Below are 27,791 nucleotides of genomic sequence, written 5' to 3'. Positions count from 1 at the left end.
ACTTTCTGCGAGTGTCACCATGACTCAGATCAGTTGTCGACGCTGATGACAGGTGGAGAACATAAACCTTAGTGGGTTCAACATGTTGGTGTTACAGTAACGTGGAGAACAAAGCTGTTACGGTTCTCTTCAGATGACTACACCTGTGGGAGTCCATAGAGCCTGAAATATCAAGCACATGGTGTAGAAGGTCGGTGTTCACAGTACAAAGCAGCACGTTGAACAGTGTAAAATAAAAACCCAAAGGAGCTATTGGCAGCAGGTTGTGGGTCAGCACTGAGCTCAGACTAACATGAGTACAGGTGAAGTGAGTCCCACTAATCTGTTGGCTCACCTTTAACGTAGGTTCCTCTGCTCATGTCAAGACTTGACTTTGTCTCAGTATTACTGTACAAGATGTACTGTTTTCTAGAAACTACAGGTCTCATGAAGTTACCTGGTTTGTCCAAGTGACGGAACAACCTCCATGTTGTGAAGCTGGTGTGTAAATAACTTAAGATTCTCTTGTACATTTCACGGATGGATTTCTGTTTGATATATACTTTAACGGCTTTATTTGAAGTTTTGATCTATAAGAAGATAGTTGTGGCTAGTGGTTGGTCTCCTAGTTAAACTACAGACGGGTACATATTGAGCCGACACTGCACTATGACGAGTATGTTCAAAAATGGCCGTGGCTTATTGCGTTTTAAGACTGAGAAAACTAGTACACAGTGGAGAGGAACTCAATTTACATGAATCTTTATTGAACCATTTCAATGAAAAAACAATATAGTCCAGAGAAATTTCACTATAAAAAAGAATGCAGTACAGATAGGAGAAAACATCTCTGCTGTTATTAAAACTAGGACATTTGCCAGCACACCGTGATACACTGAACCATGTCCAGACAACGTGTTATTGGTTGTAAAGGTTCTGACCTGCTTGTGAAACCTCTTTTAGCACTGGAATAGTTATTACTCAAATTATTAAAGAAAGAGCTAGCAGACACTGTGGTCTTGGAAGGACTGAGGTGTGCATCCTTGATGCAAACACTGAAGACTGAAGAAGACAAAAGGAATGTAACATCGAGTGGAGTGCACCAACTCAGAACATCATGTTCCAAATCCTGATTGTAACCTGTGGCAGCTGCACACGCACCAGCTCATACTGCCATATACATTAAATCAGACTGATCAGCTGATCCTCTGAACAACACAAACAAGACTTCCATATCCTGAACATACATGTAGAAAAAGGCACAGGTATGGAGTGTTGGTCTTTGAAAACCCCTTAGTAGGAAAAGACTGAGGGTTCTGCTGTAGCACCCGTAAATGTGACAAACAACTCTATCATTTCAAATACTGCAACAAAGAAAACAACAACAGAACAAGAAACATGAAGACATCAACGTTTGGCTGTATTACAAAATGGAAAAAAAGGGTTTTGGGAAGCACAACTCTGCAAGGTGTGAAGTGCTTGGAGCAAACCGTTGCAGGTTCACTTGAGGTGGGAAGTGAAGGTATCTTGACCGTTCATTGTGAGAGCTGGACCGTCTGGAGGATCGGTCCGCCTCCAGTCCCATTTTCTTATTTCATTATCCAAATTGGTGCAGAACCAGTTTGCTGGTAGTTGAGATGTTGTGGATTTCTTTCAGACTTTTGAATGCCTCCCCCCTGAACTCAACCATCCCACTAGCACACCACCATGACCAGCAGTGACTAGACAGGCCAGGTGTTCCTGCTGATCATCGCTGGTCTCTGCTCCAGTGAAAAAGGTTGAGGTGTTGCTGTTACTGGCCCATCAGATTGTGCGGGGGTTGTACTCAGGCAGCTTCTTCAGTCTCTCCTGTTCCTGCTGAGTTTCCTGTCTGGCAATGACCAGAGAGTGACAGTAGCCCATCACCACCTGCAAGAACAACACATGACAATCAGCCATCTCCTCCACAGCACCAGCACATGTTACCGCTTCAAACCTCGGCTCAGACACAGCAAAGTTTCACACTTTATGTTTTATCAGACCTGGTGTCCAGAAAGTCAAAGACTAGAGACCAAATCAATGTCTAGATGAAAACATGCAGAGCAGATAGACTAGATAATGCAGATATTGACACCATTATCCTGGTACATGACTGTATGTTTGTGTACAAACTGAACTCAAAGTGAATCTTTGATTTGACAGAACAGAAAGTTAAAGCAAAGATGTGAGTGGATGTGTACTGTCCTGAGCAAGTGAACTGAGATAAATTCCAGTTGTTAATGTTTCAGTTTGTGTGTTTACATGAACTTCAGTAACAGGGTTAATCTGTTTCCTCCTGATTTCTTTAATGTCAAGTGTGACGTTTCTCTGCCGCGTTACACTCGGCTTCTTACATGTGCAGGATAAAGACTGTAAAAACATTCAGGGAGCTGAGAGGATGAATCCCAGTAACTTACTGACCCCCTGACCGTTTCTCCTGCACCAATGCCAGGCTGACATATTTCCTTTTTCAGTCATCTGATGGATTAACATGACGTCTCAGGATGAACCATAATAAGTGGTGATCCTGACTTTTCCTCTAATGCCACTATCAGGTCAAAAATGGAACTTGTCCAATTCTCTGGTTTGTGACCAAATACCTGCAAAACTAATGCCATCCCCATCAGCCTGAGCTGTGCGCCATGTTTAGTGCTAAATACTAAAATGTATGCTAACATGCTAATCTAATATGGTGAACATGGTAAACATCACACCTGCTAAACATCAGCATGTTAGCATTGCCACTGTGGGCATGTCGGTAAATTTATGTTAACATTTAGCTCCAGGCACCACTATGTCTACGTACAGCCTCACAGAGCCGCAGCACGGTTGTGGACTCCTCTGGTCTGGATTAGACCAGATTCCAATAAAAAGCTCCACTGCCAGTCCGTGGTGTGGACAGAACACCAAAACAGACAGAAAACAACTGCCTCTACAAACTTAGACGGCTCAGTGTGGAAATTCTCTAGGTGATCTATGATGCATCAGTAGTTTCTCCATTAGGAGCTGATCAGGTAAATCACTATTTACCTGCTCGATGTAGATGCCATCCAAGGTCTTGACCTCCTGGGCGGTGGTGGAGGATTTAGGTTTGTTGTCTCCGTATCCCTGAAGAATAAATGACAACATACAATCAGTGCTGAGCTCCTGACCATAACAACAGCCAATACTCAAATCAATACTATCAATATTCAGTATCTGCAAACAGTATTCTACGACACCAGTCTGGTCATTGTCACTTATTCTCTTGTCAAGATCAAAAAAGCTTGTGAAACAAATATGGACTGAAGATGTTGACCCCGAAATGAGGCCTCAGATCTTACCAGCTCTCCAAAAGTGGGAGAGGGGCCCCAGCTGATCGTACTCTCATCTGCAGCAACAATGATGCTGCTCTTCCTGTTAGACACAAACACACAGTCAGACACAGAGAAAAACAACTGCACATCAGTGTAGAGCCATCATGATACAATATGCTTGTACTGATCAGGGTTCAATCGCATTGTGAATATAATGTATTACAATGTTTCCCTTAGAGTGTGTGTTTGTGTGTGTGTGTCAAACTTAAGACCGCATTATGCTTCGAACAAACTGCTTGCTGGACTGTCTGATAGTCGAGTAAGAGCAAAGAACTCACCCGCATGCCAGACTGCGGATCTTCCAGCCACACAGGTCCTGCACACTTTTGGGATACATGGTTGACTCTCTGGAAGTGTTTGTCACCCCCCAGAAAAACAGCCCCCCTGCAAATACAGCAGTGATCAGACATCTACAGCCACAACAGCCTCATTTATTATATACATCACTTTAACCTATCTTTAAATTTGTATTCACTAAGATTTTGCTCAAGTATAAAGTCAATGGCCCCATATTTTACACTTCTCCAGTGTTTCATTTGAGGTGTTGATATTCATAAGAAGATATATTTGTGGTTTTAATGTAATGTGTGACTGTTTTCTGAGTGACTGAATAGAAATATAGCAAGTTTCAGGTAAACACTCAGAGAAACCAAATCCTGCAAGGTTGGATGGTGGATCCAGGTGGGCGGGGCTTAATGCATGGCTGAAAGCGGTGACTGCTTTGTTGTGACATCACAGTTACAGAAGTCTTGACGCTGGTTGTAAGGCTCAGTTTCTGAATACAAGCTGTGTGCATTTCTCTGTGGACTGAGCTCTTCAATAGTTTCACAATATTAATATAGAACCTAGACCTGCTTTATAATCAAGAAAGACATGGAAATATCACTTTATTCAATATGGGACCTTTAAAGAATCTGTAAATTCGACAATTTTTAAAGTTAGACAAAAAAAAAGACTTTTAGAGTGAGACTCCAGAGATCTTCTTGCACCATGATGTTTTCTTACCCATCTCACTGAGAGCGAAGGAGCACTGGTAGCCTGTAAAGATCTGACTAGCACCACGTCCAGGAAAGTCAAACAGTTTGACCAGGCGGGGAACCATCTCGTCCTTCTGCTCTGTGTGGCCCAGACGCCCGTAACCACCGAAACCCCAGCTGAACACACGCTTCTGAGAGTCCAGCACCAGCTACACACACACACACACACACACACACACACACACACACACACACACACACACACACACACACACACACACACACACACACACACACACACACACACACACACACACACACACACACACGATAATGACATTACTTTGTAAGCTTTGTTAGAACCATCACTGGTTAAACTGCTGTTTAATTTGATTCTGTTGTAATAAGACTAGTGAGTGTGTTTTTCTTACTGTGTGGTTTCCCCCACAGGCCACATCTCGGACCACCACGTTAGGCACAGGCATGACCTGACCATCCTTGGATTTCTCAATGAAAATGGCCACACGGCGAGGAATGAGCTCACAGTCAAACTCAATGCGCTGAGCACGAGCAATGAACTTCCCATCACTGTTGTGACCTGCAGTGACATAGATGATGAGTCAGTATTATACAAACATAAAAAAAAGACAGTATTCAGAATAACCTCAGCAGCACTTTGTATCTGAGGTAAATACCAATGTTGGTGCTGACAGTTTAAAGTTCTGGTTTATCAGCTGATACTTTTAAATAAAATATTCACATTTAAATACATTTGACAGCGCCCTCTGGTGGACAAACTATAATGGAGACAATGTTTCTAAATGACCTCACACATCCTTGATATATCCTTTGTGACATGCAGGTGCTGAGACCAATATATCTGTGATCAGTTGTCTTTGAAAAACTGGTGTCAACTTCCAACATGGCCTCTATTGGCTATCAGTAGTACTGCTGACAAATCAGAACCGACATCTCTCTATTGTCTAATTGATTACTAAGTCACTCAAACACACTGAGCAACACACAAACAAAGATGACAGCATGTTGTGAGCATACCTAGCTGTCCATACTCTGGGCAGCCAAAGGAGTACAGGTTTCCTTTGCAGTCCACCACCATGCTGAATTCAGCACCACAGGCCACCTTCACCAGGGGCTGGCCGTTGTACGAAATCTAGAGGGAGACAGACGAGGTTCACAATACAGAAGGAACAATAACAAGCTCAGTATGAAACTTCATATGTGGTCGTGATATGTAGATCAGCCACTTTGTTATTTTAGGTACGTTAAAATAACCACTGCAGGCTAGTTCGGTTCTCTACAAACTGGATCCTGTTCGGGTTGTGAGTGGATGCTAAATGGGTGTAGCTATTGTTGTGATTGTGACTACTGTTGTAGGTGTGGTCATGGCTGCTATTGTAGAGGCTGTGACAAGTTAGCGCTAACTACACGCAGGGACTGTGATCGGCTGTGATGGTGTAAGATAACACGCGTGTCGTACCTAATTCAAGCATCGTAGGTTCAGTTTCTGGGTTCACTTTGCTATCTCGGCCAGTGATACCATCGTAGGTACTTTAGGGAGAGGCCATAGTTGTAGCCAAAGAAAAACCATAACTTCCTCAAGGCCCAACACACAGCCAGACACAACAAAAGCAGCCCCTGCTGATTTGTTGTTGTTAACATTAAGTCTCCAGTGATGTACAGTTTCTCTGCGGCAGTGTTCGTACTGGAGACAGAAAAATAACACTGTACAGGTGTAGGGCTGTGATTCGAGTTGGTTGAAGCTGTGTAAAGTGCTGCAGTGTGTGTTGGTAGGCTTGGTGCTTCACTAACATAAGTAAGGCTTTGGACGATGAAGTACTGGCAGTACTGGTTGTTCTAGCGAAAGCTAATTATTAAATCATTAAACCCAAACTAGGCCTCTTTTGTAAATGACCTGTTAGAGTAAACCAGTAGCTGCAAGTTTACACCAACCAGGTGCGTCCACGTGGTGGAGTGCCATCTTTTTTGTTCTGTTAATAAGTTACATTTTCTAGCATTATTACTAGGGAGCCGAAAGACTTATGGTCTGTTGTGACGCAGTTTACCTTTATCAAAAAAATCAAAATTTCAACATTATTTTGATTTATTGTGCAGCCCTAATTATTACAAAAATCTATTTTATAGATTTATTTGTGAATCGATTCAAAAGATAACACAGTTTTTATATATTGTTTTTTCATCTAGCCCTGTGAAATATGGATCTGATGTGTTACAGTGTGAACTTGTAAAAGCATAGGGGCTCCCTGGTTCTACAGTGTGACAGTGATGCTTACCGGTGCTGGGCTGAGGACTGCATCAGTCTGGTTGCCTTGGCCCAGCTGGCCCAGCTTGTTCTCACCGAAAGAGTACGCAGTGCCGTCCTCTGAGGAGAAACAATGACAACATTTATGCTGCATTTATTCTGTGTACTGTTGTTTACAATGTTGTACAGAATTGAACTATTAGGACCCAGGGGTATGCTGGTTTTCATTGCAAGTGACTACAACAGATCAACACCAAGTAAAGGAACTAAATCACTGCAGTCAGCTGCTGGAATGAAAACACAGACGCCCCTGATGATAAGCCCACAGATGTGGCTCTACCTGTGAGTGCCAGGGTGTGATTGCGTCCACAGGCTGCGGCAACAATCACATGATCTGCCAGGGCCTCGATTAACTTGGGAGCCTCCAGGCGCTTAGTGTCACCGTGACCCAGCTGACCTTTGTCGTTACGACCTGAGGAAGCCAGAAACCAAGATCAGTGATGGATAAGTCCTTCCATTCTGGACCTGCTTACAAATCCACTAACTCAAAGTCAGTAATCAGAGCTGTATTAACTGGGCATAAACCTGTAACCTTTGAGGGTGTGGTTGATACAAAATTTTTTCGAGCACGTTACTTACCCCAGCTCCACAGCTTGCCCTCAGTGGTCAAAAGGAGACTGTGTGCAGCGCAGGGACCAGACACCACACAGCTAACCTGTATATCATTCATACACCCGTAGCGGTGAGGACCCCACAGGTTCTGGCCGAGGTTGCGGAAAGCAGCTGGAAACACAGAGGCGACATGATCATAACCTGTTGATTTCCATTTCATACACACATCTGTCAACACCCTTCACGTTACTCTCTCCCTCATGTTTTGCTGCCTGAACACTGTATGTAGAGAGAAAAGAACATGAACTCCTTCAAATGTTATACATCCTGATAAAATCAAACCACAGCCACATCTCCGAATCTCATATTTTATTTAAAGATCCCATATTTTACACTTTAACAGTGTTTCACTGACCGCTTTGTTGTGACATCACAAAGTTACAGAAGTCCTGTCAGATCATTCTAAGACACTGTTTCTGAATACAGGCTGTGTGCTTTTCTCTATGGACTGAGCGCTTTGTTACTTTCACAGTAGAACCATCACCTACTTTATAATCAAAGAAACCATGGAAATCTCACTTTATGCAATATAGGACCTTTAAAGGATGCGTCTGGAGATATCTTCAACAAATTTCTTGAACGACTCAAATTAACAATTTATTGACTTACAGAAAAATGAAACCATATACTGTATTTGTGAGGTATTTTTGAAGATTTACATCTTCAATAGGAACCAATGGGCCGAGAGCCACAGACAGGGCAGGGAAGTCGGATGGTAACGTGGGAATTGTTGATAATGAGATAAATGTAGATGAGCACCAGCCTTATGCTTCTAGAAAAGTGTTTTTTATAGAAAATCATGTTTTTGTTTCTGAAAGGTATTTGAAAAGGCCGCACTGTCTAAGATCTAATAAAAACAAACTGCCACACCTCCACAAGAGGTGCTAAAAATACCCAACAGAACCTTTATATATTTAAGAGCACAACAAAAGAATGATCTGAATGTGTTTGTGGTGCTCTGACAGGCACAGCATCTTGCCCATCTAGAGATGGTCTTTGTCTATGCAGCTGCTCCTGCTGACACCCCAACCCCCATTCAGCCTCAACAAAGCTGATTTATCAGTGTGTACCAGAGTAGTGAGACAAGGATGGAACAAGGCAATGCACAGCCTGCCCCAGGCATCAGTGGGCCTGCTGCAGGGGGGCAGCACACAACATGCATACATATGAATAGATATTACTGTCACAATCAATTAATGGGATTTCACTGGTTTTAACACATATGTTGCCCATGCATCCCAAACAAAGACACACATGTGTACCTAATGTGGACATCCTGAGTCATTTCATTCTCCCCTGCAGACACGATGGACAACCTCATCAATCCTTTATTGATTCTGTTTGGCTCTACAGTTTCCTACATCTCATCTACACCACAGTGAACGGTCATAAAACACAGGTAGAGAATCAGATTTGGTTTATTTACATGCTGGAACCATTTCTTGACAAACAACAGTTAATCCATCTGCCCAGTACCTCTGCACAGCATCACGGTGCAGGTTTACAGATAACAGTCTGGCATACAGGTTTTTGTTTAGGTCCGGACAATGACGTGACAACAGTGCTCCAGGAAGTACGCACTCTGCACCGGCTGTTTGTCAAGAAGTTGTTGCAGCATGAAACTCCCCCTAAAAGTTGTTCAAAGACAACAGCTGCAGTCCCTTGAGTCTAGTTTCTAGTCACTAAATTAGGTTGTTTTTTTCCACTGAATGGGCTACAAATGGTTACACCATGCCATGTCTGCTGACGTCTTCTCTTACGTGACAATGGCAATAAATTTAAATGACTTATATACGATAGGTATAAATCACAAGTTTATACAGTAATGAAGTAACAAAATCAAAAACTGAGTTTCATCATCAGCAGCATAGAAAAAGGGGAAGTTATCAGCCATAGTCATCCGTCTTCCTCTGGACGCACCCTAGTTATTAGACATAAAAAAAATTCTACCTTGTTGTTTGGGCACCTCCTTTCTTCCAATCAAATCCCAGTTGGTTGCTCCAAAGATGAGCAGCTGACCTTTCACCTTTGGGCAATCAAGTTTCTGCAGAAACGGAACAATGAGGTTAATAACATAAAAAAAAAAAGATATGCTGTAACTTGAACACAAACATCTCATTTCAACAACTGCAGCTGGGTTGCATCATAAAACACAAATACATGTGTAGATAAAAAGAAATAGCTGACTCGCTGGCTGGAGGTAATTGTTATGAGGCACTAGTTCAATATCTTGACTTCTTATTCACTCAGAATCATGAGATACTTAATGTTTGTCTTTTCTTTTTTCCTCTCATCAACTTCCTGGTGGGACTGACCACAGTTTAGCAGCTTGGTAAGTTTTCAGACAGTGTATCAAACCCACTATTTTCTCTTTGACATCGTCGGCCACAGTGACAGGCTGGAGACCAGACTTTGCGGCAGGCTTGCCAGGTTTCTTGTTGTTTTCCTGCTCGTAGTCAAACTCGTCATCGCTGCTGAAGTCCCTCTCTTTCCTTTTACCACTGGTCCTCTTCTTTTTCACACCACCATTCCCTGAGATGTCCGTCACCTTCTTACGTGGCATTTTTCAATCTGAAGCTGTTTTTTGTGAGAAAGAAGAAGTGATCTATTTATACAGAGTGTGACAATAATGTCTAACAATATAGTGATCCAGAGGGATATTATGACATTAACATGTTAAGTTGGAGATATTGTACATAATGTGAACCAAACATAATTCAAGAATAGCTTCAGTAGAAATACATGTATATAGGCATGAAATACTGAATCATTTGTGTATGAATTACAGCACAGTGACACAATGAAGAAAGTCAAAAACACATATATTCCTGAGTAACAGCTACTTAATCCACCAAATTATACAGACACCAGCCAGTACAAGAAATGAGCATCATTAAAACAAGAGCTTTCACACGTTCCTTCCAACACACACACACACACACACACACACACACACACACACACACACACACACACACACACACACACACTCTTACAGCAACCAAGTACTGTCTGCGTGTGTCTTTAAGAAGTTTACTATACATAAACCCGGTCACCACTGTTGTCAAGTACCGGCCATTAAAACAGAAAACGTGTCTCAGTTTCTTTAAATTAGCTTCGTGAATGGTTGTTTGATCAATAATCAGTGGAAACCGGCGCAAGAAACTAAAAACTAACTGAAAACTAAAACACTTACCTGTGCCAGACTAGAAGCTAACTGCTAGCCTCATTAAGCTAACGAGCTAACCACTGTCGCTCTTTGTTCACATAATGCCGGGGCACCAAGCTAGCTGACGTGCTAACGCAAAACACACGAAGTTAACGTTACACACTTACGCACCCGATACACAAACGAACTGGGTAAAGTTTGTAAGTTCTTTAAAAAGAGAAACTTCTCCTGACCGCAGACTGAAATGAACATGAGTTAGATGTATAAAACAGCGGACCGATGGGTTCATTGTGCTAACGGTGCCTTGCTACTGTAAGCTAACCAGCCACTCTAAATAAAGACATGGATACTAACGTTACATGAAACGATGCTACAACAAAAACTTTTTCATTATTTTCTCGACGGGACAAGTTTTTAGTTTCCCGTACGTACAAATTCTGTGATTTCGAAAATAAATGTTGTTTGTAATTTCATAAAGGTAAGAATAAATGTTGTACCGGTGATTTCCTGATTCAGCAGCTCTCTGTCCGTCTCCGGTTTGATTGATTTGAACAAAAGAAGCTGCAGTCTGCTTTCACACCACGTGGTTTGCATTTACTATTCATACAGGAAACCAAACACTCACCATCAGAGCACAGGACGGAGGAAACTCGGGGGTTATAATGCAGCTGCAGGAAGGTTTTAGTCTGAAACCACTGGATAATGCTGAAGACAAACCTCGACTGAAGTGACTGATAAACGTGGATTACAAGAAGTTATGCTGCACTGAAGTGAGGTCCTGCTGACAAATACACTGGAATAAAATAGAATCAAAACCTATAACAACAAATAGTGCAGTTCACGTTTTGGCCACTTACTCATCTTCTATTAACGTTTCTATCAAAACTACTACTAGTAGTAGCATAGTAGCATTGCATTCAAATGTTTATATGAGAAGTCGATGTTTATACATAATTAATCATCATGCAGATTGTATGAAAGTCATGCTGCAGTTCCCCTCTTCCCTTCACGACCACAATAGATAAACAACAAAAATCCATTAATGGGATTGTAGAGTAATAACACTGTAAAAGCCATTTATTTATATATTTATTAGAAATTGAAGTTGCTGAAATATACTGTAAATATTGCAACCTACTTTTTACACCACTACATTTATCTAATAGCTGTAGTTACTAATTACTTTTCCTCTTTTTTTTTTTTTACCCAAAAAACAAACAAACATGACAAACCTAATAAAAAACATTGTTAAAGATTGAACCAGTGGTTCCTTATCTTTTTGTCTTGTGAGCTTTTGCCTATAGATTTCTCAGACGGTGGTAAAATGATCTAATATTTCACAAAAGAGAGAAAGAAAGATTCAATCTGACCTGTTCAAACATAACTACTAGCAGTCAAAATTAGGAGGCATTACATTTATGCAAACACAGCTAATATGCTTAGGCCCACCTCCTACATATAAATATTTATACAGTAATATGTTTCCCTCTTTGGTTTTAAATCTGCTGAAACTAAGATTTTCTCAGGGATTCCACACAAATAAACTCTTTAATCTTAGCTTTTCAAAATTTCTCTGTTTTCTTAAAGAAAAGCGCAGAGGAAACTGTCTCAATGTAAAACCCTGTCTGTCATGGCTGCCATCAGCTTGTGTCAGAGATGATTCGCTCTGTCTATTGTTGTGAGTACACAGTTGATTTTCGTATTTTTGTGTGGACGCTACTTTTGGCTTTATTTTTTTATCCCACAACGAAGACCCGCCCCTACCCTGCCTCTGATTGGCTTATACCCGTTGCCTTTGTTGGTTGGATTGATTACGTTTAGGTATTAAGAGTGATGATTGTTTAGGGTCAGGGTAAGAGTATCAGGGTAAGCCAATCAGTGGCCTGGTAGGGGCGGGCCTTCGTTACGTCACAGGTAGGAAAAAATAACCTTGCTTTTCTATTTGCCGGAACAGAACACGCTCAGTTTCTCCTCATGAAACAGATGACAGTGGATTGTGTTTAGTGGCGGGACTATGCTGTCCTCTGCTGGACAATACTGAAATACAGTTATTAAAGACAAAAAGTTAAAAAGAAAACTGTTCCCAAATGTTTTCATTTAAATATGACAGTAAATGCATACATACAAACAACATATATAGGCTATAACAATGTCCATGCGTATTTCACTGTATTTCTTTATTTCATTTTGTTTTAGTTTAGTGGACCTTTTAAGCCAATCTGCAGTCACTTATTTCTGCCCCATTAACCCCATTACCCTTCTGTTCAAAGGAATGCATTTTATTAAGCGTTGCTGTATATTGGGTAAACTTTAAATAAAGGGCTGATTTGTTTTAGCATTTGTAAGTCTCCTTGATTTTTAATTTGAATTCATATATATGTATTAGGTGAACCTGGATGAAACTAATGCAGTATAATGGAACAGGCCTTTCAGTAAATCCTCCTTCATGAGAATTATAATGTTCAGTATTTGCTGAATCTGTTTGAAAAGTGTTGGTTTATTTTAATGGTCAGTATGGAGGCTGTAATTGTGGTAATGTTTAAGTGTACTGAGAAGTGTTCCTAATAGTTTGTCAAGTCTAATTGTGATGGACAAAAAATTAGGAACTCCTCTCAGTATAGGGTTAGTTTATATACAGTGGTGGCAGAAAGTCTGAGACCACTTTCCCATGTAGCCTCACATATTGCTTTCAAAATAAGTCTCAAAAAGGTAACAGGTAAGGTATATCATAAAGGTTCTTACAAGCTATTCTAGTCTATATGGGGATATAGTGGTATAGCTTTATTGCAGATCAACTTCTGTAAGGACATGTACATGTGTGCATATATGTCTTGCTATGGTTGTGGGGACAAATCTGGGTTAGAAACAATCTGTGAGGTTATTTTGGCCAGTTGTGACGGCTTCAAAAGGCTTTTTGAGGGACACCTGCAGTGACTGAGGTCAGTGTCAGGATGAGTCTCAACAGCATGAATGAAACTGGAAGTAACGTCCTTTGTGCAGAGTGAAACGTGAGGAGTGAAGTACACGCACCAAGCACAGGAATTTTCTTGTTCATGATTTATTTATTTTTATATACAGTCTATGTCCTATTTACCAATCTGTAGCATGATACACACACCCCAGTCCAACAGGTGGCGCCTTGCATCTTTAACACTGGTTGATGAGCTTCCGGTAATAACACAGAAGAGGAAGATGAAGCTACACTCCAGTGATGCTACTTGCTGTAACAAGCCACTGCACATAACTAGTTTGGAGTAGCTTTTTTCCCCCTTTCGTCCAGTTTCAAGTGGTGTTTACCTGGATGGAGTTTCGTGAAGACTGCGTGTTTAAAAGAAAGTAAGCGCGAGTTAATGACGCGGAGTGACCACGGTCCGCATATTTAAAATCATGTACTGTCAATGTTGTCACCAAAATCATAGAAAATAAATAACGTACTACTAAACATGTTTCTCATTTGTATTTTGGTGTTTGAACCAGCTCGTTAAGAGGCTCTTATTATCTCTGTGATGTGTACAAACACAGCACATGACAATCCACTTGCTGGCCATTTAGGGGTTATTAAAATTTACGACCGTGTCCTGCGATGTTTTTTCTGGCCAGGATTAAAACGGGACGTGCGGCAGTAGGCTACTGTAAAACATGTCATGTCTGCCAAGTCTCTGGTAAACCAAATCAGACTATACCACCAAACCCTCTCTATCCAATCCCAGTTGTGGCTGAGCCGCTCGAGCGCGTTATTGTCGACTGTGTTGGCCCTTTTCCACGCACGAAAGCTGGTAATAAGTTTCTTTTGACTGTGATGTGTTCAGCAACTCGGTTTCCCGAAGCCATTCCCTCGAGTAAAATCACGGCCCCAACCGTCGTGAAAGCACTGGTGAAGTTTTTCTCTTTGTTCGGGTTGCCCAGAGTAATACAAACTGATCAGGGATCTAATGAAACAACTTGACGTCACTCACTGTTCAAGTTCACCCAGAGAGTCAGGGGGCAATTGAACGTTTCCATCAGACACTAAAGTGTCTGTTCGCTTATTGCCTGTTCATCTGCTTATTAATCTGTGTCGCTTCTGTAAGGACGTGTACATGTGTGTATACATGTCTTGCTATGGTTGTGGGGACACATTTGTGTTTGAAACCATCAGTGTGAGGTTATTTGTGCGACAATGATCCTGAGTCCTCACCACAGCTGTAGCCGTTCAAGCATTCAGAGGAAAAGAGTTTAAGAACCCGGGCAGCACATCATTAGTGGCGGCTGACATGATAGGCAGCGCGCCTCTTTACCGCCTTTGTCAACATGTGTGTGTAATTTGTGATTTGGTTTGAGATGCTGGTAGTGATTGTTGGGGACTGGGTTAGTTTTAAAATTGTGATTGCGCATCACACCCTTAGAAAAAGACTGTTGTACACATTAGGAACAGGGGTGCTGCTTGTGTTTTGGGGTTTGTTAGAATCGCAGAGTTGGGCTCTTTGTTGGCTTCTGCTCCCCTACTTTAGTTATCCTCTCACCTTGTTTGTATTTTTGTTTCCTTATTTAGCATCTGGGTTATGCAATAAATTTGATTTACGAATAACACCTGGTTTTATGTTGTTTCCCTTTTCCCCTAGCTGTGTCGTAACATAAAGACTGCCAACATATGGTGACTGGGAGGACAATACACCATGATTTCTTTGTGTATATAGAAACCAACATGGCTGCAACTGAAACCTGGCTCTGTGAGCAGTCCACAATCAGTAAGTGAAATACTCGGTGAGTAAAATTTCCCGGGCTGTTATGTCTGAAATCAACTGCCTGGTACTGGATGTGAGTCCCACAGCGTCTGAGGTTTTTCTTTCCCAGGAAAGTGGTTCCACAAAGGGCTATATCTTGATGCTTCATGTGAACAGTGCAACATGCAAAATGGGCAAATACAAATGTTTGTAAGTTACAAATTGAATGTAAGTATAAGGTAAAGCATGATTGTATTTTATATTCCAAGCATAGATTTATATACTGTCAAAGCAAATCAAAATGTTTTGTATGCATCGAATGTGTCAATATCAGTTAAGCTCAATGTCTTAGTTTTAACTTAAGTGTTGGCAAAATACATGTAGCTTTAGTTTTAAATGTCAGTGTTGGTGGTTGTGCTGTAAAGGTGCAATATAAGATGTGGCCAGGACTTTAGTTTAAAATGTTCAAAAAATGAATCAACACTATCAACAGTGTGTGAAGGAGACGCAGTGATGTCATGATCTCCATCTGTTGTATTTCAGTTATCTACTGAAATGACCTGTCCTGTGTTGTAATACCACTTTGTGACACTAGACGCTGTGTGAGTCAGTGGCGCGTCAAGTCTGCCTTCAGTCCCACGAAGAAGAACAACTTCCGGCAGCGCTCGAAGTTAGCATCACAGGAACACAGGAATGGCTGAACCTCCTAAAAGGCGATATGTATTTGTATCTCACAGAACCGCTCCCGACAATAAACCACGTTCAACGGCGAAGAAAAGAAGCAACACGAGTAACTCTTGATGTGGTTTTTCACCGCCGGAGACAGCTCCTGAGAGTAAAGAGATGCGGTTTGATGCCGAGCTCGCAACTTTCCTGTTAGCCCGGTGAGTAGCATCATTGTTGGCTTTTTAGCTAAAAGTATAATCAGTGCAACTACTGACAAACCGTACCGACAAACATTTCAGGTGGTGATATTGACGTTGTCGACAGACGTTTCAGCGGTTAGTAGGACTGTCTGTTGCTCTCGGCTGTTGTCCAGCTAGTGACGTCAGTAACTTTAGGCTCATTTTGTAACTGATGACTGTAACTTGAGATTGTATGGACCCAGTAGACCGAGTGAATAGACGTGTATTTACTTTTGCATATTCATATCTATCATCACAATTTATTGTATATGTATATATACATATACACACACACACACACACACACACACACAAAACATGTTTGAGTGTAAAGAGCTTGTATGATCTAAATGAATTGTCCTATCACGTTTGTCTTTATCAGGACCAGAATTCCAGTCTAACCATCACCAATGATGGACCTGCCTTTCCTTCTGCATCTGGCCTCATCAATCAACAACCACATTACAGTAACACCTTGAGGTATTATACCTGCACATAACAGATATTGTCTATACTGTGATCTGGACAAATGAGAATATGCACAGGCTAAAAAGCTCCTTATTTCCACATCCAGCATTTATGAAGTAGGCTACCATTATCATGAGTGGTGTTTGTGTAAATTCAATATTCAGTGTCTTTTAACTCTGTTTTTGGTCCTCACCAACTCCTGGGAAAAATATCTATTGCTATTAAAAATATCAGTTAGTCAAAAGTCACAATCTTATAAAGTAAATAAGAGAAGAAAAGAAGTAAGTAAACTTTATTTAAACTTCACATTTCAGACACAGTGCTTCACAAAGAAAAAAAGGAAACTGAATACATACAAACAGACATATTATATAAACAGCGGGCTCCACAAGTTTGAGACCAGTTTTGAAAAGTGGTACAGTACATCAAAATATAGAAACATACATACTGCAGAAAAAAAACACTACTACTATCGTAAACATTAAACTATTATATCAGCTTTAAAACTACAGTATGCAAGTTCTGGATCTCAAATCAGCACTGACCCTCCACCTACATCCTTGTTGTGTGCAGGAACCAGGAGCTGGCTAACCTGTGAGTCAGATATAGTGATGTCTTCCAGCAGCTAATGCTAGCTTGAAGCCTTGGTGCAAAACGAGTAGTAGACCAGAAGGGCGTTCACGTATTGATTGATGTACGTATTGAGCTGTGAGATCCCACCCCTGACTTTGGCCTTCTCTGATTGGTTAAGGCCAAGGCTCATCAGAAACGTCTCTGCGCTGCAGGATGTTCACAGAAGTCTTTGACAGCACCTCTCCACATTAAGATATGTTTTGGAGAATATTTCAACTAAAACATTTTACATTAAAAAAAAAAATCCATACTGTTGCTTTAAGATCAGGTGACTCTTTTAGTTTGAAACAAATATTTCACAATTACAGTTTTTGTATTATTCAGCAGCTACTAGAGATTACAAACTAAATATCTCCATCACTCTCCAAGGTTGACTGATGCTTTCATGGTCACTGAAGTCCTGAGCTGGTTACATGGGGCTGGAGCCAGGCAGCAGGTGAGGTTTGTGCCCAGTGCTGCTCCTGTGCTGGCTGAGGAGAGGACTCTCATCTCCCTGCAGCCCCCCGATCATGGAGCCCAGGGTACCGTAGCTGCCGCTGTAGGGCTCCCTCAGAGCTGCCACGCTCAGGCCAGGAATGTCTGTCCGAGGCCGTGGTGGAGTTTGGTTCAACACTGAGGAGGGAAGGGAGACTGGGGTGGTGGCGTTCTCACTGTGGCTCTGCACTGTCACTGATGACTGGCACAGACGTACAAATGTGAGGCAAATTCATGACATATACATAGATATAGATAACGTTAAATTAAATCTTCCTTCAATTTCATATGACTATCAAAAACACAAAGATTGAAGGCTGGTGGGAAACGTCTTTAGAGGCAGACCAGAAACCTGCTTGGTGTCACGGCAAAGTGGAGTCTCTGGTCAATGACAAAAAATTATTTGGGAACAAATTCTTTAATCTATCACAAAGGCATGCAGCCTTCCAGGCTAGCTAATCAACTTATTAGGTGCAGAAAAGAAGCTGCAGTATCAATACTAATGAATCAAATATACAGTATTTCTATATCTTTTGTTACTTTGTGGTAGGAATGTACTTGATTTACATTGGCACTGATACTGACCATAGTAAGTGGATTGTGTCATATGACCGATCCATATTAAATACAGTTATTTAATCATTGTAAAATTCAGACCTTCTGCTATCAGTTACATTTATTCAGTTTTTAGTGCCACAGAAACGCCTGTCCTCATGTTGCCTTATATAAAAGAATCTCAATGACGTATCTGTACAAAGATTTTAAAGGTCCCACATTTTACACTTTTCTGTTTATTTTATTTGAAGTGTTGATCCATAAGAAGATATATTTGTGGTTTTAAGAACCAAAAACCATCTTAATGTAGTTTAACATCTCCTCTCTGCTTCTCTCTTGAGCTCTAGTCACAACGGGTCGGTGAGCCAATCAGAAGAGAGGAGGCTCTGAGCCTCTTTTCAAAGTTATGGAAGTCCTGACGGCTTGTTTTAAGGTTCAGTTTCTGAATGCAGGCTGTGTGCAATTTGTCCACGGACTTGATACTTTCACAGTATTCATAGAGAACCTAGACCTGCTTTGATATAATCAAAAAAAATAATCAAAAAAGACATGGAAATCTAACTTTATACAACATGGGACCTTTAAATATGGAAAGAAGTGAGCACTAGTATCAGCAGATATCTTGACTTGAGGTATCAGAGTTGAGAGAGGAAAAACATCCCCATAGTTCTTCAGCCATATTATAAGTCAAAAAGAAGATTTTCTACCATCTGGTCAGTGTGTGTTTTCAACATACCTGCCAAAACTTTTTGTGAATTTTATGTCTATTCATACATGTCCAGGTTCCAGGAGATGGCTAAGCTATATGCTATACTGTAAGTACACAGCAGGTAAAATAAACCAAAGCAGGTCAGATTGAAGTAAAATGGTTCGGTGGCATAATGATCCTCAGCTAATGATCCCAACTTTGAACACTTTAGAAACTAACTTCAGCTTTTGCACAATTTTCTGCTTCATACTTGTAAACAGTGCTGGCTTAGATTGATTGTAGTGATGGGATAGACTTCAGTGTTCATGACATGGAAACACTCACCTCAGTGGACAACTTAAGACAGAAGAAAAAATATTGAATTTACAGAAGACATGGAAATTAACATACTTATACGGTTGAAATAAAACATAGAAAGAAAACTGGACTAAAGTATTCACAGTAGGAAAAAAAAAAAAAAAAGCAAACCAAAACAAAAATCAATGCATTTATTGCCTTTGTACAAGAAGGGTAAACCCACAACAGGCGGACAGTGTTTGAAGCACAGAAAGCAAATAAAAAGAGGAATTTAAGCCGGAACTGTAAAATATGGAGCACAACAGCTACAGGACAGGGACACACGTTCTGACGGGAAATATGGCTCCTCTAATGGAAAACATTTGGAAAACTGAACCAGTTCAACTCACAGTGCCCACAGAGACCTCGCTGCCTGCCACTGTCTTCTTCTTTCTGGCCATATTGGGATTCCAGTGGCAAACCAGACTGTCATTCTGCACACTGTAGTTCTTATGGCCAATCAGCCAGTATGTGTTCAGTCGTCCTTTACCCTGGCAGGAGAAGGAAAGACACACAGATAGTGAGTGGACAGTGTTTGGACTGAGTCATAGGATATATTTATTGTTGAGATTTGGTTTTGTAAATATAAAGTGACTGTGCTAAGACATGAAGTCACACATGAAAATCGTGACTGAACTTGGTGATTTTACATTTATAATAAATAAATAAATCTTATATTAACCTCATAAAATTACATTAAAAATAATTTGGCTTCCTTGAAGTAACAACAAACCTAAGAAACACAAAAACTTAACTTATCTTTTACCTTAACTTCAATCTCTCCACGAAGCTGCAGCTCGTAGGCGTTGTCTTTGATCAGAGCCAAGTAGGTTTCTGAGCTGGTGTGGATTTTCTGAGCTGACGTACAATGAGGATGGATGTTAACACTATTCCTGTTTTCCACATTCAAACTGATTTTGTATGAAATAACGGACCAATATCTAGTTAAAGCCCTCATGTGTGACACTTTATTTTCTTTGGATTCTACCACATGGGGGCTGCTGGGAGTCAGATATGTTCAACTCCTATATGAATGCAGACGTAAATACTTAGTTTCCACTATAATTGTGTTTGTGTGAGGTGTGTGGCAATGCAAGCAAACAAATGTACATATTTGTGTATTGTGTATCTATGTGCACATACGCAGGCTGGTGGACTCCATTCTAGAGGCTGTGTTGACAGTATCTCCAAACAAACAGTATCTTGGCATCTTGTGGCCCACTATTCCCGCCACACATGGACCTAGAGTGAGGAAACAGAGAGCTGTGCTTCACTTCATGCCTCGACCTGGTTCGGCTTGGCTTGGGACATGTCTGCTTTGTTGTGACATCACAAACTTACAGCACGCCTGACGACCAAGGTATCACCGGGTCACTCGCCCTATCAATCCCTGCACATGTGATCACTTTGTGTTGACAGTACAGACCTCACCTGCTTCATCTCACTGCGAGATCCTCTCACCTGTGTGGATGCCGGCTCGGAGCTGAAGTCTCTGGTTGGGCATGTGAGGGATGGAGACCTGTCTAACGGCTGCTACCAGATCCAGCGCCATCTTGGCAATCTCATCAGCATGTCTGTCCCCGTTTCTCTCAGGTAGACCACTCACTACCATGTATGCATCCCCAATCGTCTCCACCTGGTTTGATAGTTTGGTCAAATTTAGCTCATAGATTAGATAGATGGATAGATAGATTTTGTACTTTTTACTCCACTGCTTTTATTTAACAACCTAGCTTTAAAATTAAGATTTAACATTAAAAAAGTTAGCAGAAAATTAAAAAAAAAACAGAAAATATATTGTCATACTTTACAGTTCACTGATAGGATGTAACAAGCCTACTTAACTAGAAACAAAACTAGAAATAATGTTCTTTATTAGACAGTAAACAAACACAGTTATACCTTAATTAGTCCCAATACACTTAAATTATTCTGTAATTACAAACTGCCTATAATTTTGTATTAGATCACTGATGCATCAGTATGAAAAATCAAATAATGTCATAGATAATAATATAATCCACAGGGGCTGACTTTTATTTCAGCAAAGCCTTTGAGTGCTTCCTCCACCACTGTTAGTGTGTGCTGCAGTTCATCGCTGTGGTGGAGAGATGTGCGGTCGGTGCTGGCTGCAGGTGGAGAACTACGCAGCCTCAGCTGCAGCCTATCAGACTAATTAGCAGTCTGAGGAACAACCATCTGCTCATTGTCGGCCGCAGGTTTGGAACAAAGTTTAACTGAGGACTGAGCTGCACTTCGTTGATTGCTTGAATAGAGGATGTGTGTGTACTAACCGTCTACCACCTCTTTATTTGTCCATATGAATCAAACTGTGTTACATTCAGACAAAACAGAACATAAATACAACAGAATAGTTCAGCAATTTGGGATATATTCTTGTGTTTCTGAGATGTTCACATGGCTCAGGGAACAGAAAGAAAGGAACTGAAGGCATCTGTAAAATGTTAAAGAAAAGAGGAGCTGAGTGTGAGAGTAAGTGAACAGTGTGTGGACATTTCTTTACCTTGTACACATCATAGGATTCGATGCGTGTATCAAAACACATGTAGAGGTTGTTGAGCATCTCCACCACTTGCAGAGGAGTGCAGGACGCAGAGATGGAGGTGAAGCCCACGATGTCTGAGAAAAAAATGGTCACCTGGAACAACAAGGAGAGAAGAGACTCCATCAGTGTGCGAAGGTACTGGGCAATAACACTCCGTTTATTTTACTTTCCACCATTGTACAAATATCAACTAATTATCTGGCTTCATTATAGTTCAGTCATATCGTGGTGATTGGTCAGAATGTGTCCAAAAATTGATCTCTTTTATCTTTATCAATGATAAAGTAGTTTTAATGATCCGTCCAAACCTTCTCACGTTTGAGGGAAAATATTTTCATATATTCAAATATCTGTATGAGATTCAATAAATCACATAGAAACAAGTCAAGTTTTGTAACGTGTTTGTGTAACATGTTAATTATTACAAATTAAATAATGTAATATCATTAAGCAATTATCATCATAGCACTAATATAATATTTATAAGTTGGTTATAAATTATATAAGTTTATATTTTTATAAATCAGCTTAAATATGTCAATCAGTTGCTGATTATTTTTTATCCTCTTTCAGTGTAAAAGGTTTTGTTTAAACAGTCAGATCAACCACACTGTTCATTCATAATAACAAACAATAGTTTTAGAGAGTATTATTATTAATACAGGTCAAAGTAATGAACTGAGTAACACATGCAATAATGCAATCCTTCTCATAAATGTGAACATCTGTTCCACCTTTGAGGAATTTAGAGTCGGATATACAATATGTGACTGGTTCAGACCAAACACTGAAAAATTGAATTGAAGAATTGATATTTTCACCTTAAATGTATTTTTAAATGATATAATCAGATAGAGATAAATGAGAGTAACCCCCACATAAAGAGGCAGGGTACACTGGACCTGGCGTCTTTGATAAGGAGGATTTTTACTGATGTGAGAGCTATGTGCCTGTGTCTGTACCTCTGACTTCCATGATCGTCAGTCCTAGACACCAATATCAGGGAGGCTGTTGGGAGGTCTTAGATTTTCTTTCCAGAATACTCTGCAGCTCCGAATCAGTTTAAAAATGAGCCACAGTCCTATTCACCAGCAGCCCCCCTCTGTGCAGAGTGCTTTTGGTACAGCTGCTTCAACCCTCTTCAATAAGCCAGACGCAATTTTCACCCGCATAACTTGTTTTATCTTCTGATGAATATGGAACAGGGCAATTATAGGTAATTACGCCAACAATAGCAACAAAGGCAGCAAACACACACATTCATTCAGCATGTTTGCGGATCTTGCAGAGGTAGCCTCTTCGCAGCAGCGCCCCACAACCCCATGCAACATTATAAGCTGTGAATTTGTTTGGGTTAATGTTAAAAGTGAATGGGGAGGAACGAGAAGGGAAAGGCTGTTGTTTTATCTGTCTTCATTACGACCATTTGTCTTTAAGGTTTGAAAGTTTTAACACTGACCAGAAAAAGCATTAAAGGTAATAAACTGGTAATATGTTGAATTACCAGTTTACCTCAAAGTCAGCTTCTCACTTTTTACATGTGCACGTCCCTTCAGATGGACATGTGTCAATATCAATGAATATCAGTTTTCAAGACCAATCAGTCCCAAGTGAAGTCCTGAGCCAAGAGCAACAAATCCCAAAGTCAAGACCAACAAGTCAAGTCCCGAGTCAAAACTAACATGTTCTTAAACAAGTCTAAAGTTCAGACCAACAACTCTCAAGTCAAATCCAAGTCCTAAAATTTGTGTTTCAAGTCCTAAATAAGACATTACACACCCTTCAAATTAATGCCATTTAAAATTTTTAATCAAAGTGCTTTTCTAAATGCTTTTCTACTGATCAGATATGTCTGCTTTAGAGCCAAATGTAATAATGTGAAGTCTCAGCTATGGCCTGTTTACTGGTCTGGATCCTCATGACATCATTTTTAATTCTGCATCTGGAGGGGAATGTCAAGTCATTCAAGTCAAAGGGCTAAAATCCAAGTAAAGTTATTGGTGTGAAAGTCAATGTCGGGTTGCAAGTCTTTTTTGATTTTGTCACTTATTTCTGTTGATCCATCATGAATCTAAGAGAGCATGTCGCCCCAAGCTCTTGTTGAGCTTCTGTAGGAGGAACTTTCCCCTCATGATGAATGATGCCTGGTAACAGGACGTTTACTAATCAGCAAACTAGTTTTACTGTCTTTTAAATAACTATTGAATCTAGAAATTAATGCACAATGAAACGTAACTTTTCAGCTGCATACTGAGTTTCTCCTCGCAAATTTATTTTGAAGCTGTTTTTGATAAATAATTTAAGTGAAATTTGATGTTTCCAAAATAACTTGTACCAACCATTTCATAACTCTCAGCCTCAACATGTTTACGTTGGCGGAGCTGCTTGGCGACTGACTTCGGCAGCATTTGATGCAGCAGATCTTCCGCCAGCTGCCTCTGGCGCTTCAGGTCCTCAGTCTTCTCCTTCAAGCTCTGAGCGTAGTTCTGTATCCACTCGGTCATCTGCTTGAAAGAGAACATGACCACCGGGTAGATGAGGCAGGCAATGAACAGCAGGCAGATCCTCATACTGAGGCCCGAAGACACAGATCGAGACGCCAACCTGAGAGCCGGCACTGCACTATCGAACAAGCACTTCTGAGTGTTTGTCAGAGCTTGAATCCCAATGTGAGACCCGGACAGAAGCGCTGATCCTGCTCCAGAGATTTGCCACAATCTTGTGTCAAGAATATAAGAATGTCTTAAATCCTGGCTGAAGTTCAACTTGAGGTCTATGTTCTCTAACCAGCAGTCATTCAGTTGATCTGTCATAATCTTGACAAAGCCGAGGTAGCTTAGTATGTAAGTCCACTTGCACTGGAAGTCCGTATGAGTTGCTATGTGGGGGAAGTCCATCAACTGGTGGTTGAGCTCTATGAATGTTACCAGAAGTCTTGCGGACAGAACATCTCTCCAATTAGCATTCTGTTTGACTTTGACGACAGTATCTTCTACCGTACCCCAGAGGTCAAGAAGTCTTCCAATGACCAAGGAGAGAGCTGAAGCACTTGTGCTGTTTGTATCCAGGGAAGCATTTAGAAATCCTTGAACGCTTCTCCTCACCTCCTGGCAAAATCCAGTCAACTCAACACTGCAAGGGAGCCCATAGCTGTTACTCTGAGCTGCCATTTCCCCACAGAGATGACCAAACACAGGAAACACAACCTCTGAGAAACTAGCTTCCAATGTCTCGTTGCCTGTGTGTTTGGCAAATAAATGTCTCATCTTCTGAAGCTTACTGACGAGTTGCAGGATAGTGATCGTCCTGCATGAAGTCAACTCATCATAGGCAGCCTCCGTAGTGTGCAGCAATTCAAAGTTGGAACTGAGGTCAATGGACACAGAGCCGAGCAGCGCCAGGAAAGAGAGGAGGCAGGCGGTCAGAATTCGACGAACAGAGCGACTGCTACCGGTCAGAGAAAATATGGAGCACCTGCAACACAGGAACACAGCTGTGAGTTACTGAAGGGGGGCTAAGGGTTCAGTAGGCTCCATATCAACCAATTCAAACATGTCTAAAGGCAAAACTGTATTTTTTCTCACCTCCACACCTGGCCAGGTAAACTGCTGTATGAAGTGGACATGTGTGCTGAATTGTTGGTTGTGGAAAGTTACAAAAAGAAAATGTGAGATGCAGATCAGAGCCTCTCTTCTGATTGACTGATTGTTTTCTGAGTTATCAAATAAAAATATAGCAGATTTCAGGTAAACACTTAGAGAAACCAAATCGTGCAACGTTGGACGGTGGGTGGGGCTTGGGGCATGGTTGAGAGCAGTGACTGCTACCTTGTGACATCACAAAGTTACAGAAGTCCTGACGGCTCATTTTAAATCTCAGTTTCTGAATACAGGCAGTGTGCATTTCTCTGTGGACTAAGCGCTTTGATGCTTTTACAGTATCAATATAGAATCTAGACCTGCTTTATAATCAAAAAAGACATGGAAATCTCACTTTATGGGTCTGAATTGCAATTATTAATCGTAATGCATGTAAAGAAGAATATTTTTTCAGAATCAGTGCATTAGCCTTTTGGAAATAACAAAATAAAAAAACGACAAAATAAACACAGTTAACAATTACAATAAATGTGCATTTGACACCAGTGATCATTTGTCAGCCAAATTAAAATAATGGTGTCAGTGGTGGCGGTGTGAAAAGAAGGATGTGATCCTGACACGAGGAGGGTGTCTGTGTCTATCTAAACCATCCTGGTCTCACTACTGAGACAAATCAAAGCTCAACCAACAGCTGAACCAGTTACTGAGGTTTAACCCTTTAATTCAAACTTTGTGGGAGAGTTGTGTGTGTGTGTTTCACCTGCACAGCTGACAATCGCTGTCTGCATCCTGCTGCCCCCCCGGAGCGACCCTCCTCTTCTTTATGAACCTTCTTTTGAGAGAAGCCGAGGACCGGGTCCCAGATGCGAAACACTCTTTTTTCATCAAGTCCAGCGATGACATGAGACTCGTGCTGCAGTTAGTGGATTACCTCAGACGGTGGCCCCACAGGACAGAGTCACTGCGGCGGCAGGACCGCACTGAACAGATGTCCCGTTTGTGGAAGTAACAAGTCAGCGGCAACGTCCTCTCAACTTCCGGTTAAAAACTTCAAAATAAAACTTTTTAAGTGTCGATTATTTAATTATAATAGGCCAGGAAATCGGCCAATTCGCTGCCTGAAAACACTGATAACACAAATCAGTAACTTTTTATAACTGACTCTCACTTCATAAATAAATCAAATGCAGTTTAAAACCACTGAACAGCATGACATTTGACTCACCTGTAAAGACAGGGCTCCCCAAAATATTTTATACAGTTTTCAACTTGCCTCCAGTGGGACATGCGCCCAGTCAGCAAGCTAGCTGCTGGGACTGAATGTTTACAATAAACTCAATAGTAAAACAAATGACACCAGTTATCTCTTTACAGGTTGAATGGGTATGAAATGTGGTCTATTTACAATGTATATTCTTCATCACCACAGTGTTTACAATCCAGCACCCTGCTTTCATCCCCTCAGAATGTAGATCCACAAATGCTTTTTCACTTCACAAATGGAAAAGTGATTCACAAACGTCTGTTTGAAAGTTGTAAATGTTTGGAAGATATTCACACCAGATATTTTCATTTAATTGTAAATTAATTGAATATATTCAAATATATGTTTTTCTTCATGGAAAAATCTAAGAGAAAAAGATATGCATTCAATATTTTTAAATCTTCGGTTTATGAGCAGAAATATTAAAACTCTTTTTGTTTTATATTTTTCTTTGAGTGGAGGACATTTCCAGGGATAGGTGAGTGGAGCTCAATAAACGTTCTGGGAATGTTAAGAAAATTATGAACTGAAAATTGTTTGCCCGTGCCCTCAGTTTGGACTTTGTATTTCGCTCCAAAAAACTTCGTCTCCTTATCCCGGGATACCCAGACATGGAAGTGTGTCCTGTTGTGACTGCTGCGATGTCATCATCTACTATAACTACCGCTGTTGCTACTAGCCCGGTACAAATGCACTAGTGTAAAGTTAACCAACAGAACTAAGACACTGGCCTTCAGAATAAATACGTGACTTGACGAGAAGGAGCTGGCTGCATGGGCCAGTTTAAGAAGGAAATAAAATTCTCCACACTTCATCTACAGCGAATGGAATCAAAGTGAGAGTTAATTTCTGACATCGAAACAGTACATTAATTATAAAGAAAAAAAGCAAAATCTTATTTTCAGCATTTTCCAAGCTTTCAATCGGATCTCACGGTCGTCATGACAACTGAGCAAATTCCATGCGCTATAAGAGCTGCAGTTAAACGCTCCGGAAAAAGTCAAGCAATGGTCTAGCAATGAGTCCGAGGTTAACAATAACCTGTAATGCTGAACAACCCCAAACTGAAACGTCAACAATATTAAATGTTTCACTATAAAATGCTTTTGCAAACACGTTACAACAAA

General features: G+C 40.8%; 2 protein-coding genes and 1 long non-coding RNA gene across 6 annotated transcripts; 1 reads left to right on the top strand and 2 right to left on the bottom strand.

Moving 5' to 3' along the window:
* Positions 1-725: 725 nt before the first annotated feature.
* On the bottom strand, positions 726-11,229 carry rcc2 (regulator of chromosome condensation 2). 3 transcript variants are annotated; one of them, XM_056385838.1, is made up of 13 exons: positions 11,078-11,229; positions 9,646-9,860; positions 9,234-9,327; positions 7,251-7,394; positions 6,952-7,083; positions 6,643-6,731; positions 5,387-5,501; positions 4,762-4,928; positions 4,359-4,539; positions 3,632-3,737; positions 3,321-3,393; positions 3,028-3,105; positions 726-1,887 (listed from the first exon to the last, which is right to left on the bottom strand). In XM_056385838.1, the coding sequence occupies exons 2-13, from the start codon at positions 9,844-9,846 to the stop codon at positions 1,783-1,785; spliced, it is 1,485 nt and encodes a 494-aa protein (XP_056241813.1). In that variant the 5' UTR covers positions 9,847-9,860; positions 11,078-11,229; the 3' UTR covers positions 726-1,782. The 3 variants fall into 3 exon arrangements, with proteins under 3 accessions (XP_056241813.1, XP_056241812.1, XP_056241814.1); XM_056385837.1 differs by lacking the exon at positions 11,078-11,229 and adding an exon at positions 10,950-11,065; XM_056385839.1 differs by lacking the exon at positions 11,078-11,229 and adding an exon at positions 10,480-10,503.
* Positions 11,230-15,825: 4,596 nt separating this feature from the next.
* Positions 15,826-20,520, top strand: LOC130174262 (uncharacterized). Its single transcript, XR_008828567.1, has 3 exons — positions 15,826-16,039; positions 16,443-16,540; positions 20,383-20,520. It is a non-coding gene; the product is annotated as an uncharacterized LOC130174262 (long non-coding RNA).
* LOC130174261 (soluble guanylate cyclase gcy-37) lies at positions 17,426-26,356 on the bottom strand. 2 transcript variants are annotated; one of them, XM_056383930.1, is made up of 8 exons: positions 26,161-26,356; positions 24,141-25,275; positions 21,760-21,894; positions 20,697-20,871; positions 20,379-20,477; positions 20,002-20,093; positions 19,586-19,726; positions 17,426-17,837 (listed from the first exon to the last, which is right to left on the bottom strand). In XM_056383930.1, the coding sequence occupies exons 1-8, from the start codon at positions 26,301-26,303 to the stop codon at positions 17,571-17,573; spliced, it is 2,187 nt and encodes a 728-aa protein (XP_056239905.1). In that variant the 5' UTR covers positions 26,304-26,356; the 3' UTR covers positions 17,426-17,570. The 2 variants fall into 2 exon arrangements, with proteins under 2 accessions (XP_056239905.1, XP_056239906.1); XM_056383931.1 differs by having other exon boundaries at positions 17,694-17,773.
* Positions 26,357-27,791: the final 1,435 nt, after the last annotated feature.

The sequence above is a fragment of the Seriola aureovittata genome, chromosome 9 (assembly GCF_021018895.1).
Source record: "Seriola aureovittata isolate HTS-2021-v1 ecotype China chromosome 9, ASM2101889v1, whole genome shotgun sequence".
NCBI classification, from domain to species: Eukaryota; Metazoa; Chordata; class Actinopteri; order Carangiformes; family Carangidae; genus Seriola; species Seriola aureovittata.
The sequence above is the reverse complement of the archived record's forward strand: the minus strand, read 5'-3'. Positions and strand labels throughout refer to the sequence as shown.

What these genes read in the sequence shown, in the direction of transcription:
- rcc2 (XM_056385838.1), bottom strand. Translation starts at nt 9,846, where the DNA reads ATGCCACGTAAGAAGGTGACGGACATCTCAGGGAATGGTGGTGTGAAA. An exon ending in GGGCAAGCTGTGGAGCTGGG is followed by an intron (nt 7,084 to 7,250) that starts GTAAGTAACGTG and finishes TGGCTTCCTCAG; the next exon opens with GTCGTAACGACAAAGGTCAG. An exon ending in CTTCGCTCTCAGTGAGATGG is followed by an intron (nt 3,738 to 4,358) that starts GTAAGAAAACAT and finishes CTGTATTTGCAG; the next exon opens with GGGGGCTGTTTTTCTGGGGG.
- LOC130174261 (XM_056383930.1), bottom strand. Translation starts at nt 26,303, where the DNA reads ATGTCATCGCTGGACTTGATGAAAAAAGAGTGTTTCGCATCTGGGACC. An exon ending in AGGCTGAGAGTTATGAAATG is followed by an intron (nt 21,895 to 24,140) that starts GTTGGTACAAGT and finishes TTGTTGTTCCAG; the next exon opens with GTGACCATTTTTTTCTCAGA. An exon ending in CCGAGCCGGCATCCACACAG is followed by an intron (nt 20,478 to 20,696) that starts GTGAGAGGATCT and finishes TCCTCACTCTAG; the next exon opens with GTCCATGTGTGGCGGGAATA.